The sequence below is a fragment of the Ammodytes marinus genome (assembly GCF_949987685.1).
Source record: "Ammodytes marinus genome assembly, chromosome: 8".
Classification (NCBI taxonomy): Eukaryota; Metazoa; Chordata; class Actinopteri; order Uranoscopiformes; family Ammodytidae; genus Ammodytes; species Ammodytes marinus.
In genome coordinates this window covers 18,062,773-18,081,036 of record NC_137212.1, presented here as the reverse complement: position 1 = coordinate 18,081,036, position 18,264 = coordinate 18,062,773, and the positions used below count along the sequence as shown (strand labels likewise).

The 18,264-nt window shown below is 41.2% G+C and overlaps 1 protein-coding gene across 1 annotated transcript; it reads right to left on the bottom strand.

Moving 5' to 3' along the window:
- Positions 1 to 650: 650 nt before the first annotated feature.
- Positions 651 to 18,181, bottom strand: rnf11b (ring finger protein 11b). Its single transcript, XM_080032028.1, has 3 exons — positions 17,648 to 18,181; positions 4,764 to 4,933; positions 651 to 3,311 (listed from the first exon to the last, which is right to left on the bottom strand). Exons 1-3 carry the CDS (start codon positions 17,768 to 17,770, stop codon positions 3,140 to 3,142), a joined length of 465 nt encoding a protein of 154 aa, XP_079888154.1. The 5' UTR covers positions 17,771 to 18,181; the 3' UTR covers positions 651 to 3,139.
- Positions 18,182 to 18,264: the final 83 nt, after the last annotated feature.

Sequence of the window (18,264 nt, the reverse complement as noted above, 5' to 3'; positions counted from 1 at the left end):
CGGATTGGTGGGCAGTGAGAGGAGGCTGAACTGCAACAAGACCCGAGGCAAATAACGAGTCTGTGTCAGAAGCCTCAAACATGTATTGTGCACAAAGGTTATCTGTTTTGATTCGGATATGTAGCTTTTTTCATTTTAATGTAGCATATGTTATGTTACAGACTGAATAGTTCTATGTTTTAGGCCTGTATGCTGAACCTTTGAGTTGGTTAAAACACGTTTCATCCGCCGTATGGTTCTCCTGTTTACTTGTGCACCGTGTAACTGTCATTGTTAACCGTGAGCACAGGTTCAGTAAAGAGGCTAAACTAATTGAGAAGTCTGCTCAGCTAAGCTATGGTCATATACAGTTTTAATTACTGTAGGCTACATACCTTCATTTGACCTGAACATTATTTATATGAGAAAAGATTGTCTGCTTATTATCAATATAGCTTAAATATGATAAAATAAAATAACCATAATGGAGGATTGTCATGTAGTTTAGGAATAAATGACATTTAGCCTACTTGGCATTTATTCCTCAGTTTTCGTCAGTTTTAAGATGTGGTATTTGAGGAATTCAAAATATGTGTCCATAGAGAGGGGGGGAAACACACACACTGACTGATGTGTTCTGTTGCAATGTCTATTTATTATTTGCCTGTTGTACATAGCATATGATATGCATATTTATTCTTACAAACAAGGAAATGTTTAACAACCAACATACATACTCTTTTGTTTCACAGCCCCAACCTAAAACATCACTCACTTCATTAGCATTTTTAAATAAATGAGTCACTCCCGGGGTTCAAAGTCAGAGCCAAAGCGCTATTTGGCCTGTGATTCAGCAACATTTTGCGCAGCTGTTTCATTGTTGGAATAGCAGACCATGCACCCATGAGTCATTTTCCGGGGATGTGAGCACATTTTCTCTCTCGGAACTGTTACAGGAAATCTACCGGGGGACAAGAACCCAAACATCTCAGTTGTTGCTTTTAAAAGAAGCAGCTCCCCAAAGTGCAAGACAGACTAATTTTGCCAGTCCCACTCAGCCTTCATTAGGTCCAGACTGAAATCAAAACCACAAATGGGCCTTGGTATCTAACACTGGCGTCAGCTTTAACGCAGAAATGTTGCAGAGCACAGATCAATGCGATGGAGGCTAGTTGTGCCATCTTACGGGAACCCACTGGTAGAGAGCCAGGTGATGTGACAGAGATCCAAAACATTTTGTATTTTTCATGACATGACAATGACCTGCTCAACAGCATTTATAGTACAGCGGTTGGTGTATACTTCTTGTTTTTGGACTTTTACCGCTCCTCATTTTAGCAGCTGACAACCCTTACTCACATGTAACTTAAGGCCATGGGGCTCCACCTTACTGATGGAGGACAATGTACAACATAAAGAGTTAAGTGGATTAAAGTACTGTGCAAAAACTAAGGTGCTGCCAGCCACCTCCACCACCAATACATCTCAAACACACACACGGAGGCCATAAAGCCTATCACAAACATACACAGATCACTGAAGGCATAATTTCAAATTATTTTGGATCTGTATCATGCCCACTATCCAGGGGGAGCTCTAATGTTTAGCATTTCCTAGGTAATTCCAAGTCTTACCGACTCACCTACAGGCCCAAAGAAGCAGGGATAAGGAAAACATAACTGAGCAATTGTATTTATTTGTGCTTTTATAGTAAACTTCTTGACTTGGTAGATCATTTAAATAGAGGCCTCAACCACTTTTTTTTAGAAATATGGACCGTTTTAGCTGAGGACGCATAGTCAGTCAATAATATGCTTCATTATTCCACACCAACGTCCCTGTGGTAGAAACTGCCAGCACTAACCGCATCCCTTGTTTGCTTTGGGACTGGTTTTATGAACATGGTTGCCACAGTACAGGGTTAGATTGACCCTTTATGTTTTTTTTTTATTCCATCCTTTGCTTGTCCTAAGAATTACATGATTTAGGCAATATAAAAGGCAGACAAATTCGGAATTAATTAAGTTGTTTGGTTCATGTCACAAGTAATTCATTATTATTCCACTCCTGGACCATAGCGATGGTGGCTTTCATTACAAATAATTGAAATGGTAATAAGAACGTAGGTGAAGCAAAACATATGATTCACTTTGACATATTTACTGAATGCATACGGTAAACTATTGTCCCAAGTCAGAAGTGCAAATATCTTTGTTTTGTATCGGTGGTTTGACATCTGGTCAATTGTGCTTTGGCCAATAATCCACTATCTCACCATTGAGTCCTAACTTCGAGACGACTCAATAGCTTGACAGCTACCAATCACATTGATATTTTCTTTTACCATGTCTGTGTTGTTGCTGGTTCAATGGAGCCCTTTTGCTGACTAGAGAAAAAAAAACAACACAATAGATTTCACAATATCACAGGACAATCAATCCAATGACCAATCTTATATTTCTCAAAAAAGATTTATACAAACAGTCGACTCGAAGCCAGGGTGCTGGCACCAGTGGATGCATCTGGTATGTCTGCTGGATTTATCTGATGTCTGCAGTGTAGAATCTGATGCCCATCTCTAGCAGTCTTTAAATCACAAATCTGCATCTGTAGCAGTTTTTTGCAGCATGGCGGTATAGTGTTCGGGCTTAAGCAGTTCAACAAACACATTCTACAGCGTCATGATGGTGGTCAGATGTCATTCCGCTTGCTTTGTGTCACGGGATTATTTTAATAATAGGGAGTAAATAAAGGAAGTGTGTATGCGTATATAAAAGCAGATCTTGTAACGGTTTCTTAATAACGATCATCCATTCCCCTTGACTTCCTTTTTTACACTTCGTATCCTCTCATCCTCCATTGTCTGTTCCCGCCTTTTACTCCCTTTCTCGAAACAGTTTCTTCTTGCTTGTCATTGACACCAACACTGTTAATTCCTCCAATCCTGTCCAGCAGGCCAACTGGGGAACTTGTGCAAAACACACACACACCATCCTTATCGTTTATATGGTCACTGCTATATAACACCACCTTACTAATCCAGGATAGAAGTCAGCAAAATGGAAGTTGTTTGTATGTCCATTTGTGTGCATATTTCATGTGTTTGTGTGAATGTTCAGTGGGGTTCACAGGTCTCTGTGGGCATGTGTGTGTATGTGTGTCAGTTGGTCTCGTAGGAGGAAAGCAGCGCGGCATCCACAGGCTCCATGCAGGACGGGCAGGTGAAGGATCTCATCAGCCAGTCGTCTATACAGTCCATGTGGTAGATGTGCATGCAGGGCAGGAACCGGATTGGGTCTCCATACTCAAAGTCCATCATACAGATGACGCACCTGTGTAGGGGAACACAGACACTCACTTTTCTACAATCAACTCTATACTACTCGTTGTTGGGGCTTGTGTATGGATGGACATCTATGAAATGTAGAAAATAATGGTGAACAGGGCACACATTTGTCACTTTGTTACAAGTTTTCTTTTTTTATGTGAAGAAGGAAAGTGAAAGTTTCTGCAATATACAAATAAAGTTGGTTTAAACTGTTCACTACTAAGTAAGTTACATACTTTAATATGACTGTTTTTAAGCTTTAGACTTCAGACTTTATTGTCCCCAAGGGGAAATTATTTTTCTCATCATAGATAGTACATTTATGGACAGCACGCCAACAGATAATAACAGATGGACAAACACAACAAGATAACATGCAGACAGAATATACAGACAGAGTGGGACTGGGGCGATTTTTATCTTGGGCTTTTGTTGAGGGCTGCTATTGCTGCGGGCACCAGGCTTTTGCAATAGTGAGCCCTCCTGCACAACAGAGACCTGTACCTGCGTCTAGAGAGCAGAATGGTGAAGTGGCAGTTGAGTGGGTGTGTGTTGTCCTGCGTGAGATGGCCTTGAGGTTGACCTCTGACAGTTAAGGTGTGAGGAGACCAATTCATTTGGCAGCTATGTTTTTGACACATGTGAATTTGACTCGGTTTTAAGAAGCAGGTGGAATTTGCAAACAAATTCAAAGTTATTCAATGTATTTTTCACCAGTTTAACCTTACTTAGTTATCTTCTTTATTTATTTAGCAAACTAATCCTTTTTCCTAAGCAGTTCCATATTAAGCACATTTTGATTGTTCAGCATTTAAATAAAGATTTGGTTTATTTTGAATTCCCGTCTCTGTCCGCTCAGTTAAACTAATCTGATTGCCTTATCAGCCCTGTTAATAATATTCAACACATAAGTAGCGTCAAACACAACAAAAATCATTAAGGCCATTCAAAAAAGGATTTATAATAAAGAAATGTCGACCTTCTAAAAATAATGTTCAAAAAATTAGTTGCACCTGTATATACTAGTAGAACAGTCACTTTTACTGTTAATACTTTAATTACATTTCTTGATGACTTACACAAATACTCTTGATACCCAAATACTTTTAAAATCAGATACTTTTACTCAAGTGGTTTTATAATAGGTGACTTGTAACAGTCTCTCTCTCTCCTCTCTTGCAGGTACTGGTTTGGTTATGTTGCTGCCTTAGTTTCTTTATTTTGCTCCCTTTGCACTTTACAACACTTACAAACACCATCTCCATTCTCGTGGCCAACCCTCAAACTGAGGGCCCTACCAACTGAGCTAACGGCGCCCCCCAGACTGTACATTTAGATAACTATTTAAGCTAGACCCACAAACACTATGCTTGAATACAGAGTACTGCGCTGAAGAGGTGTCTATTCGTATCACTGAAACTGCTGGGTCTGGGCCCACAAATGGATCTTTACTCACTCTCTGATCTTCTTCTCGGAGCCATCCCGCCCTGGGTCGTACACGCCCTTGGGGAGGTGCTGGATCAGACCGATTCGCTGGGCAATGCGGATCTGCTCCTCCTCCGTCAGCTGAGTGGCCAGCCGCGCTTGGCTAGGTGTTGGGTGGTAGACAGGCACATGAAGCTGCTCCTGCAGACAGACAGGGAGGGAGGAGAGACCACTTTAAAAAAAATGTCCAAGCTAATTATTGTCTGAGGAAACTGGGCACTCAACTTTAAGAGGGTTTGCAGAGAAAGACACAGGGAAAACTCTGAGACATCATTACTTACCACTTCATGCAGACACCTCACCACCAAAATTGATTTCTAGTTTCCTACTACTCTCTCTCCACCTGAAAATAAAGATGGTTTTCTATCACTTTTGGTGGAAGTCAAGCATGGTCACCGTCTACCAGATGAAGCACAATCGTAGGAAAGCTTCTCTGAATGGGGCAACAACACATTCTATAAGACTTAAGCCTTCATCTTAATGCTGAGAGAGTAACAATATCCCCACCTGCCAACCTAATGCTGGTAAGCATTAGTATCTAAATCCGCCATCTTGAAGGGGAGATTTCCCTTTGGCTCACAGCACAATGAAAGTACTCAGCTGACTGTAAGAGCTTCACAATATGTAACACGTTCTTTGGATTCTTGTGTAACTCCTTCACAAAAAGAAGGCCTACAGGACTAAAACGCTTACACTTAGTATGGTCAATAAAAGATGTGGTTAGTTATTCATTTAAAGTAAACAATATTTCTGGCCATTTTGTGGGATTATGATCGCAGGCAGTAGGTGGTAGTGTTTCCCCACGCCTTGTTTCAAAAGCAGTTGCGGCACAGAGCTATATGGCAACTTTTGCCTAACATGGCTGGAGACAAGGAATGCTTGCAAACATAATAGAAAATACACTCAACTGTGTGTTGTTTCCTAATTAGCGTCATCCAGACCGGAAAATTATTTCACTTGACTTTTAATTTAATCCCCACAGGGTCTGCACTGTCTCCAGTTAAAAAATAAATAAAAGATGTCTCCAGAGAAAAAAAATATGAGGCCCATGAACAACTCTCCTGGAAGGCAAACAGTATTTTTTTAAATGGTCCTGCTCAACTCCTAAAAAGTCATGAGTGCTGGCCAGCACTGCACTACAAAAGCGTCCCTGCACGTCCACAGTTTAGACAACAACAATCTGCCTTAAATTTTATCCAAAACCGAAGGTGTCGGAGTCTTTCGTTATGTCTGCCAGCATTGCGTAAGATATTGGGGCACAAAACCACATAAGAAGAAGTTTGAAGTCTATGAAAGTGCAGTCAAAGTGACTATCATGTTCCCATGTCAGATCGTAATGAGTCAAACGAACAAAAGGAGTCATAACATTGCCACCGACACTGTATACACTGTAAGATAATATGGATATCAAGTTTCTAATTGAATCATTTTCATTTGCTCTTTGCAATTTTAAATGTTAAAATTGCAAAGAGCAAACATTTGCTAGTTCTATTTTCTAAATAAGGCATTTCTCAGTCTTATACACTAAACGTAATTTTAGGATCTTGGATCGTTTGTTGGACATAAGGCATTTGAAAGCGCCATTTTCAGCTTCCAGAAATTGTAATAGACATTCTGGCATTTCAGAGAGAAAAAAAAGTAATCAAGAAATATTGGCAGTTGTTTGTCCAATGACATTTATTAAATTTTTATTGGACCTTTCATTGAACCTCAATAACATTTAGTTCCTCTGTCTTGCTAGCTATGTCTGCAATTTTCCTCCACCTCTCTAAATAGCCTTCTATACACTTGACTCTCTCACTTTGCGGTCTATGACTGTGTGTCTTCCTTCCTTCCCTCCCTTCCTCCCTCCATCTAACCTCATGCATTGTTATACACTGACTACAGTCTCTTGTGGTAAGAGTACTGGTTCCTCCTCTACCTCTAAGATCCCCTCATTTCAGATACTCGCTCTCTAATGCCATTAGTGAGCTCCTTTATTAACCACCTGCAGTATATACACACTCAAGAGGCAACTTTTCAACACCATAAACTTCAATGACTGCAGCAGGGCATCAGAAAGGCCTTAGAAGGAAATAAAGCTATCTGCACCCTTAAATAAACATTAATTAGACAACATTGTGTTTACCAGTACCCGCCCTTTCTAAACTGCTTGTAAAAAATAGCATCTAAAGTAAATAGTATACTGTGCTAAGCATTAGGCCAAGCGGTAGCCACGAAACTCAAGTCACTCTCCGTTTCGTTATTTATTTTTGACCAAATTGTAGTAAGTAAGACTTGTAGGTTAATTTCAGAGACAAGTGACGAAGGGTTGAGGAAGGGTTACATGTTCATGTTTACTTCACATGCACTGGTGTATATAATATGTCATTTGTGTCTTTAATTTATTTGAAACTAAAAATAATGTATTTCTGTTGAGTGGCTGTCTGATGAGTAGGCTTTTCATATGAACTTACAAACTTCACCACAGCTGACATGGCACTGAGTTAAATAGGTTTTTTTCTCTAAAAGACAAAATATTTACATCTCAGGATGGCAGGTTTTAAAGAGACAGGCTCTAAAATGAACAGGGGCTGAAATTAAGAGATTCAGCAACGGTACTAAGTATAAAGTTTTTCTTTGGACACTACGCCATGAAAACAGTTTCTAGTAGAAACCCAAATCACAATTTTGAACGTGAAAATTAGCACAATGTGACCTTCAAGTTAAATGGTTTTCATAGAAAAGGACAATGGTAGAAAAGCTAGCAAGCAGACTCAAAGCATGAGTCAGCATAACTTTGGTTGTTGAGGCTGTCTGCTGCTCCCAAAACAGACAGTCCTTTTGCACATGTCAAAAAGAGACAGCCGCCGGTCAGCAGTAATAACAGCCCCATACGGGGCCTCAGATGGGGGCAGCAGCTGCACTCTGTGTGTTTGAGTGGGTGTTAGGGTGGCAAACTGTGCAGTGGTCAGCAAGGTAATTGTTGTCATATGCCTCTCCTTTCCCTCGTACATGGCGTGTCAGCTGGGCACTGACAACTGCTCATTATGTGACCTCAGGGTGAGCAGAACGACAACAGCCATAGAGATGGAGAGTGAGAGCGAGGGAGCGGACGGCAAGGGGAAGATGGGGGCACAAGGGAGCAGACAAACTATAAACCCTGGTTTCCTCTGCAAAGCACGCTGCATAGACTCGCTGCTGAACCAGACACCCAGAAGCACAAACAGCAGCCTGTAAGGCGCGGGCTGCTAATGGTGGGCGGGAATGAAGGTGAACTACAAGAAAGGCAGACGCATGGAGTGAAAGAAAGAGGAAGATAGTTAGGGGACGCACTTCAAATCATCCATCACTAATTCACTAACTAACTAACTAAAACATTCTGAAAAAGGAAGATTACACACACACACACACACACACTCCGGAAATAGCGGGTTTCACAGAAGAAAGGAAAACATCAAACCGTTCATTGGAACTTCTCATGTGACTCTTACAGCAAAACCACCCTAGCTAACCACATCCTCTTTTCCCTTTGAATGAGGAAGTCAAGTTAACCCAAGTTACCAACAGTTAAAGCTCCCATATTATACACTTTTCGGTACTATTATACACCATATTATATGGTCTTAGTGGTCACTAATACGTTTTTCTTTAATTGTTTGCTGAAAAAAACTTTCAGATAATTTATTGTACTATGCTGAAGTTCAGCTAATCTCACAATGGCCTATTTTTTAAAAAGAGCTGCAGCTCCCCTCGTAAATATACAATCTTTGCGCTGCCCCCGCCCCCTGTCCGGAAGCGAAGCCAGATACGCCTCGCCCTCTGTCTGTCAGGGCCGTGGACCAATAAGAAATAGGGGTGTGGGCTGCACAGTGGAAGCTTCTGGCTTTCCAGTTTGTGAGGTCAGAAAAGGGGAAAATTCTGACTGGAGTATATTGGGTGGGGGAGGGGTGGTGGTTTCAGAAAGGGGGATTGTGAGAAAAGGAGAGTGTTATTTTTTAAAATATTTTGGCAGTCTCTAGACACACTGTGGACCCATGGATATGTTAGAACACATTTAAAAAGTGCATTTAGCATAATATGTGACCTTTAAGAGACACAATTCAAGCATGCAAGAGTTTAGAGTAATTGATGATGAAAGGGATACATTACTATAAGCCTCACAATAATGCCTTCAAAAAGGGGAAATACAGTTCTTAGTACCAATAGTTTTTTTCTCCAGTGCTTTCCAGTGAGGGTCACCTTGATGGCTAGATAAAACTGTAATATACTAAAATGTAACCCTGGGCAAGCCCACTAACATCATAGCTTGTACAGAAAAGATACACTTGCCAAACTTGGCTGTACCTTAGAAGTGTCAATATGTACTTAAGGGGAAGAAACACCAGAAATGTGAAGCATTAACAACCTCTGAAATTTTAGCCTGCTGTCTAGAGATTGCATGGTAACAAGATCTTCAAAAAGACCCACCGACGCCTGCACACAATACAGACAAGCATGCACTCAGTTGATTACGTCATGCACACATGCAACAATGACAACAATGGGAGAAGGACGGACATTAGCATCACAAGATGTGTTTGTAAATGTGATAACAGGATTGATCTTAACAGTATGTGTGTATCGTTTACTTGGTAATGCAGGAAGTTTGGGGCGTACATGTAGGCCAAGAGTATTAACACTAGTATTTACACTAGTAACAGGTGGGCTAGCTCACACAGAGCTTTTAGTGTAGCCACACAAAAAACTGCAGCTGATGCACACAATGAATATATCTCAAAGGAAACGTGAATGCGGGGAAAATTAAGTAAAAAAATAAAAAATTTATTAATTTTACAATTTGACCCGCAGATGTAAGCTCATCCTACCAGAGCAGCATCAGATAGTGAAAAAAAAAAGATGTGACCGCCTGTACTACGTCATATACACCCTTGGCGTTCGTACCCTGAGTTATACCACCATTAATATAATGACCAAAAGCAACTTGACCCCTCTGATGGTGTGAGTCGGGACTGCCGAGCGTCTCTGTGAGATAGAGTCGTGGAGAGACAAAAGAGTCATTGGAGTCCCGGTCCTTGTAGTGAGTGCTCTGTGGCTGTGTGTCAGCCAAAGCCCACAGACTGTGTCACTGACCTGCAGTACAATGCTTTGTTTGTCAGTACCGTCTCCTCCACCCCCCTAACTGTTTACCATATTAATACAAGACAGTTGATAATCTCTCACAAGCGGCATGGGTTCGTTCACTGCCTGACTAGGCAAAAAAAAATATCTGATGATTCATACAGTCATACCTATATTTGAAATCCAAAAAACTCCGTCTGAACTCACCTGCATGACACATTACTGTTGTCCAACCACAATGGGAAAGTCTTACTATTTTCTGTCGCTTGATGATGATGTAGTTTTATGTAGCATAATGTAAATCTAGACTCACACCTGTGCTCATTGCTCAACATGACCCACGGCCACAGGTTTAAATGTTGTCATTTACCATAATATTAAGGGGGAGGTGGGGCACTGCTGATGGATTTATTATTTATTAACATGATTATCAAACTATGTACTGTGTCACAGCCCGGCTCAAGGGAATGACAATGAGGAAACCACACAAGATATTAAGTTTAACCAAATAATAATTTATTTAAACAAAGTTTCAAGTAAGATAATAAGTGGTGTGAATGTCAGTAATCAGTAATGGGTGCGGTGTCTGTGTGAGTGAAGAGTGTAATGTATGTGCAAAGCAAAACTAACTAACTAACTAAGCAAAACCAAACCAAACCATACATCAAGGAAGGGAGACCCAAGTGACTGATTCCTGCAGCTTATACAGGTCCTTCTCATATAATTAGCATATTGTGATAAAGTTGATTATTTTCCATAATGTAATGATAATAATTGAACTTTCATATATTTTAGATTCATTGCACACCAACTGAAATATTTCAGGTCTTTTGTTGTTTTAAAACTGATGATTTTGGCATACAGCTCATGAAAACCCCAAATTCCTATCTAAAAAAATTAGCATATCATGAAAAGGTACTCTAAACGAGCTCTTAACCTAATCATCTGAATCAACTAATTAACTCTAAACACCTGCAAAAGATTCCTGAGGCTTTTAAAAACTCCCAGCCTGGTTCATTACTCAAAACCGCAACCATGGGTAAGACTGCCGACCTGACTGCTGTCCAGAAGGCCATCATTGACACCCTCAAGCAAGAGGGTAAGACACAGAAAGAAATTACTGAGCGAATAGGCTGTTCCCAGAGTGCTGTATCAAGGCACCTCAGTGGGAAGTCTGTGGGAAGGAAAAAGTGTGGCAGAAAACGCTGCACAACCAGAAGAGGTGACCGGACCCTGAGGAGGATTGTGGAGAAGGGCCGATTCCAGACCTTGGGGGACCTGCGGAAGCAGTGGACTGAGTCTGGAGTGGAAACATCCAGAGCCACCGTGCACAGGCGTGTGCAGGAAATGGGCTACAGGTGCCGCATTCCCCAGGTCAAGCCACTTTTGAACCAGAAACAGCGGCAGAAGCGCCTGACCTGGGCTACAGAGAAGCAGCACTGGACTGTTGCTCAGTGGTCCAAAGTACTTTTTTCGGATGAAAGCAAATTTTGCATGTCATTTGGAAATCAAGGTGCCAGAGTCTGGAGGAAGACTGGGGAGAAGGAAATGCCAAAAGTCCAGTGTCAAGTACCCACAGTCAGTGATGGTCTGGGGTGCCATGTCAGCTGCTGGTGTTGGTCCACTGTGTTTTATCAAAGGCAGGGTCAATGCAGCTATCAGGAGATTTTGGAGCACTTCATGCTTCCATCTGCTAAAAAACTTTATGGAGATGAAGATTTCATTTTTCAACAAGACCTGGCACCTGCTCACAGTGCCAAAACCACTGGTAAATGGTTTACTGACCATGGTATTACTGTGCTCAATTGGCCTGCCAACTCTCCTGACCTGAACCCCATAGAGAATCTGTGGGATATTGTGAAGAGGAAGTTGAGAGACACCAGACCCAACACTGTGGATGAGCTTAAGGCCGCTATCGAAGCATCCTGGGCCTCCATAACACCTCAGCAGTGCCACAGGCTGATTGCCTCCATGCCACGCCGCATTGAAGCAGTCATTTCTGCGAAAGGATTCCCGACCAAGTATTGAGTGCATAACTGAACATAATTATTTGAAGGTTGACTTTTTTGTATTAAAAACACTTTTCTTTTATTGGTCGGATGAAATATGCTAATTTTTTTAGATAGGGATTTTTGGTTTTTCTTTACTTTTTTGCCAAAATCATCAATATTAAAACAATAAAAGGCTTGAACTACTTCAGTTGTGTGTAATGGATCTAAAATATATGAAAGTCTAATGTTTATCAGTACATTACAGAAAATATTGAACTTTATTACAATATGCTAATTATATGAGAAGGACCTGTATACCTGAGGAGATCAGCCAGCATGGGTGTTTGTAATTAGCGATCATCTCCTGGAAGCCTGCCAATCAGGAGGTGCCAGAAGCTGTCACAACTGTCACAAATTGCTTCTTTTGCCAAAAGATGGATCAAATTGTTGCCTAACTGGCCTTTTTTTTAAAAACAATATATTTATTGTTTTTTCAACAAGAACCATACAAAGAAGCACCACAATATACAAACAATACTTACAAACAAACAAAAACAAATAAAAGAAAACAAAGTACAGCTCATGTCAACAGAGATTAAGTTGAGGCCACAGGAAACAGTTCACATTTCAGGCCAATCAAAAGTCACAAATCCAGGTTTAGGAGACTCCTTGTACAATAATCAAAGAGTAGTCCGGTCCAAGATAGTTCAAATAGGGCTGCCAGATTTTGTAGAACTGGTCCACTTTGTGATGTATAATATTTGTGAGATATTCTAGGAATCAACTCCAGTAAAATCTTCCACCAACCATTAACAGAGGGGCTCCTATCATTAATCCACTGTAACAATATATTTTTCCAAGCAGCTAAAGTTAGAATGTTGTATAACCTTTTCCCAGATGTAGTAGGTATACTTCTACTTGGGAGACATAATAGTTGAGCTTTTTAATGCATGCCTAAACTTTCTTTTTCCCAGTCACTTCCTCGACTACATCGTATGCTCTCCTTCCTCTCCAGGTTTGACAGCTAATTAGAAAACACCCCAAAAATCAACCCTTTCTCCCCAATTCTTCTGACCGTGCTGGCTGAGAAAAACTGCTGACAGCAAGCCCTCACAACAAGGCATGTGGTTGACAGGCTCAGAGTGTATGTTTGTGTTTGTTTGTATTGTGTGTGTGTGTGTGTGTGTGTGTGTGTGTGTGTGTGTGTGTGTGTGTCTGTTTACAGTCAGCTGTGTGATACCCTGTGCAATACTTAACCATCTGAGAGGAGAATTGGCATAGTCTTTGACCAGAGCAGCAGGGGCCTATTTATTTTGACTGGTTTTACAATCTCTCTCTCCCTCTCCAATGCAAACACACAGGGGCCTTATCTCCCGTAGTCCAGTCCCACAGCAATGAGTCGGCACTCTTCTCACCAGCTGCTTTCCAAATCACCATGCTCAACACACACAGCATGTTTTATGCAACACCAGCATACACTCACAACAACAACCATCACAATATTAGGAGGAGTACAAACACAAGTGCTTTTTTTAGCTTCCCCCATATGAAATGAACATGAACACAGCTCAAATGCACCTGCTAGCTTGGAAATCATTTTGACAAGACATTAAATGGTCCACTAGGCTAAGTGGTTGGCTCAGGGCTGATCCCATACACTTAGGCCCTGTTCTCACGGCAACACGAAACGGTGCAAACGCGGAAAAATTCCCGCGGTTGCACTATATCATGTACATCTACTCCCAGGGAGGATTTTTTGGAAAACACAACGGTTTTGGTTTCTTGTAAACACCGAAACCATTTCCCCTGATAACGCTGACGTCACGGCTCCACTTCACGTATGCATAGTCTATAACATTTGCTGTCAAAATACCCACACGCGAGTTATAAAGTTAGAAGACAACATAACATGCACGGTGTCTCCGCGGCACCATCACTGTGATCAGCGGAGAGTGTCGTGCAGGGCTCAAATATAACACTCGCCAATTTAGTCTATAGTCTATTAGTAAGTTATTGATACCATGCAACCGCCACTTTGTCTGGAGAAAGATTTGTGCTCTGCCGGTTTTTCTAGCAAAATAAACGTGTGTAGCTTCTATATGCCAGGGACACGGCTCTCTCTACATTAAAAAACACTATCCATAGTTCACAGCGGTTAAGTTACTGTTCAACAAAAGGAGCATTAAGGCTACGGCTTCACAGTAAAAGCATGTCACTGGCTAAACATTAATAGCATTTCACTGGACAAACGTGAGTTGACTTTTATTTTGAAGTACGCCTAACAGGAAAGATAGCCGCTCACAAAGCCCCTTCACTACCAGCATGTCTTCTATTTTCACGAGTTCAATGGGTGAAATAAGAGGACAGAAAGCTTGTCATTTACAATACTTGTAACCCCAAGCTTACACCAACCGCTTTATGAACGTTAGTGGCATTCATTTTCGGTTACAGTAAGGTTTTATGCATCAAATTGTACCGGAAAAGCTATCTACTACTACCTTGTACCGCCAACTGCTGGCATGGCATGCTTACTACAGCGATTTCGTCCCGTTTCCTCTGAAAACATGTGTACGAGTGAAGATGTCAGATAAATTGTGTCTGAACGGGTTTTTTTTTTAAAACCAAAAACGGGAAAACTGTCACGTTTTCACCGTGAGAACAGGGCCTTAAGCTTTCACCATCCATCCACTCTTTATATGTCTATGTGCTCTATATAGACTGCAATAATCCAATATTAGCTAATAAAGACAATGCCAAATCAACAGGCTTAGTATTTTCGCATCAAATTATCTCAAGGCTGTGGTTGTGGGACACATAATCAAATGAAGACACAGAGAATATTCCTTCCAGTTTATGTCAAACTATGAACGGGAATTCCAAACATTTATGTTTCCAGGCTGCTTGATAATTTTTCAAGCACATTAGAAACATCTCTTTTGAAACCTAAAGATGTGTTACATTATTGTGTCATGGCCTCCATAGAATTGCGGTGGCAAAGAAAAATAAAGTGATAGTGAGTTGTACTACAGATACACTGACTTTATTTATAACAAAACATTGTTTTCCTAATTCATACCCCCACTGACTCTGTTGCATGGCTATAATAGATGGACTTTCCAAAGTTAAACCAATGTGTCAAGCAAAGAAAAGGGTAAAATAGGACAAAAAAAAGTCTAAAAGTAAATTATGTAGAACTTCATTAAAATATGTTCTTAATTAGAGTACAGGTCCACATTCAGCATTCATATTCTGTGTATAGCGTCAGACTTGCAGATGCTAGCCCCGCCTGCCTCTTTTCAGCCAGGACATTATTTAACAGCAGCAAATGCAGCCCCCCTGGCCGGCCAGTGGTTAGACTGAGCTCCAGATGCTAGAATTCACCCCTCCGATGAATCACCATGACACCAAGACTTACTTGAGCATAATTTGACTATATGCAAAACTGATGTTACCGAACTTACTTCTGTTCATTTTATACACCAGTTTTACATTCAAACTGCCATGTTTTCACAGGTAATCCAGAAAGTTTGTCACACAGAAACCTCATGCAGAAGGACTACGCCACAGCAATGTGTGAAAGCCTCTAGTCACAACTTGTTAAACTCCCCCCCCCCCCCCCATTTTAGCTGGGTTTTGGACTGTTGGGGACTTTCATCATGAAGAACAATCCTATAGCACAGTAAGTACACTAGCATTTTTACCTAGGTCCATACTTGACAGCTTTTAAGAAAATGCAAAAATTCAATTTCAATTGGAGTATACTGAGCTTTTAGTCCTTCTTTTACAACACAACACTTCAAAAAATGGGTGCTGTGTTGTAAAGCCAGGGTTCTGATTGGTGAAGGTGTTGATTACTGTGGTCAGTAGGCAGAAAAGAGCTGGCAGGTCTGAAAGAGCCCTTTATAAGAAGGCTTTAACTAGTTGGTTAACCCTCTTGTGAAACTGCACACGGGGTTTCAACAATACAATTGAAAGCTAATTCAGAGCCCTTTCCACCAAAGTAAGCAATGTTTGTGTCGTAACACCATCAGTCCTGTCTGCTTTGGCCCAATGACACACTGCTGTATGCCAGACATGACAGCAACCTGGGCATGGGTGCAGATTAGAACGAGGAATCATCGCAGCTGTTCACATATGATCTTTGACTGGCACTGATGATGAAGATCCCTGTGAGTGAAATTTTACTTATAATAAATGACAAATCCTGAAAACATGAACTTGAAGCTGTCTTGTCTCTGTGCTTTTAACAAAACGTTTTTAAGTTTGCATGAAGTGACAGCTCCAATGGTGTGCCTCTCATGTATTAGGAACACATGTAGGTTAGAAATCTGTTATTATTAGAGCAGGACGGACATTAACAGTTTATTATCTTCTATAGAAACCTATGGAGCTAGAACTGGCCTTTAATATAGCCTATAACCTGTGAGTATTAAACCGGTAGGCCATAGAAATCTTATATGTGATGTATGTGAAAAATTAGCATACCTTATTAACACTTTTAATAATTTTAATTTAAGTAATGTAAAATATGCAAGGCAGAGATTTGAAAAAGGTAACTATTATAAGAACATTGTAATGCCTTGTCCCAATCATCTTGGTTTTATTACAGCTTATATGATTGACTTAAATTCATAAAAATAAAAAACATTAGAAAAGACTGATGGCAGCCTCTCTGGTGCAGTGACACTGAGAGGCAACACATAACTACTGTACTTTCCAAGACATAACAATACTTCCAATGTTAGAGTTACACGCACAGATGTGTCATTTTGAATCTAGTTGAACATTCATTAACATCAAATGTGATATAAGAGCATATGGCAAATTTTCTTTATGGACTCTTAAAATGTATCTAAAATAGAGAATTAAGTTGCTTTGGACAATAAGAGCTCCCATGCTGTACTGACCTGAGATTGCCTGCAGTTGCCCATGCTCTAAAAAACACTCATCTTAAATCTACTGATAAGGCTTGGCTTAACCCAGTAACGAGGCAAACTCTCCGCCAAGGCCTTGCACAACACATACCAGCCGTCTCCTAACATAGAAAAGCACACAAGGGTAACACATGAAACATATTTACAGCTACCGCGTGGCCTGGTCTGTGTGTGTAGATGATCTAATTCAGAAAATAAGGACACCAGACAAACAAAGTTGCTGACCTGAGGAGGGGATCAGTGAAAGAAGCAGCTGAGAAAGTAATGAGTGGCACTATTTCCCAAAAATACAAACTTCCCATTTTAATGGGGAACTGGGGTTTGTTTAGAAATCCATTACACTGCAGTTTGTACTGAACTACTGGCCATAATAGCCGTCTGCCTGTCTCAGTTCATATCCATTTATTATGGGCCAATAATACACAGTGCTGTGTGTTTGAATGGATACTATAATATCATATCAGTCAGTATGAATCATAATGTGCCTTCAGGGTGATTATAGACAGAGACAGGACCTTAGGGATATAACAAAGCGGATTAGTGTCAGAGCCATGAAAGGACGGGGTCAGTGGGCTGGGTAACCGACCATGGGTGATGTTGTTGGCTCTGTATAGCGGATCTAGCCTAATGTTGGTCCCAAACACCTTTTTGTGTCTTCTCCTTTTCCTATCGGCTTCTGAGAGACAGACAATAAGCAAACCTGGGTCATACCTGCTGTGACCCAGCATCCCCTCCCCCCCCCCCTATAATCGTGAGGAATGTAATGGATTGGATTATTATCCTTGTGTCAAAAACACAATAGCTGGCGAGTCACAGTTCGTCCAAGTTACCTGGTAGGGGGGCGGTGGCTCCTGGTCTGGATCAGCACCGTCTCCGTAGCTGGCCCGGTCCGACTGAGATTCATGTAGCAGAGAAATATCATCGGAGGTCGGAGACTTCAGACAGTTTCCCATCTCCTTCCTCTTCGGGTTAAACTCTGCCCCTGTCGTTATCGGTGTTGCTTCACTAACGTCAAACAGCGAGATTTCACGGGGACACTTGCTCAGATAACGTCAGTGGACAAGAACACGTCGTCTTCCCCCCCCCATGCACAGCTGAAGAATCTCCTCTCCCAGACGACGGGAGGGCTGCTCGGTTCAACAACAACAACAAAACATCACTCGGCTAGCAGCTAGCCACACAAAGAGCTAGTCTGCTAACACACTGGCAGGGGAGCATAGGCTATAGGCTATTCGGTGGTCTGTGAATAAAAATAAGAGCCCGAATGAAACAAGTTCGAGGAATATATAGAAGCTAAGACAATATTAATATCCTCCATTCGACATGACAAACCTATCTGCAGCTTTTTTTGTCCGACTGAGACTTCCCTGGCTGGGGGACTTTCCAGTTTGCAGCTGCTGAAACAACGACAAACAGTGGTGTAGTGACACGAAGCCCCGCCCCGCAA

Bases quoted from the DNA above. Each gene is read 5' to 3' on its own strand.
- rnf11b (XM_080032028.1), bottom strand. From the start codon at position 17,770: ATGGGAAACTGTCTGAAGTCTCCGACCTCCGATGATATTTCTCTGCTA. The intron at 4,934-17,647 runs GTAACTTGGACG...GTCTGTCTGCAG, and splicing joins AGCCACCGCCCCCCTACCAG to GAGCAGCTTCATGTGCCTGT. The intron at 3,312-4,763 runs GTGAGTAAAGAT...TCCCCTACACAG, and splicing joins TCCGAGAAGAAGATCAGAGA to GTGCGTCATCTGTATGATGG.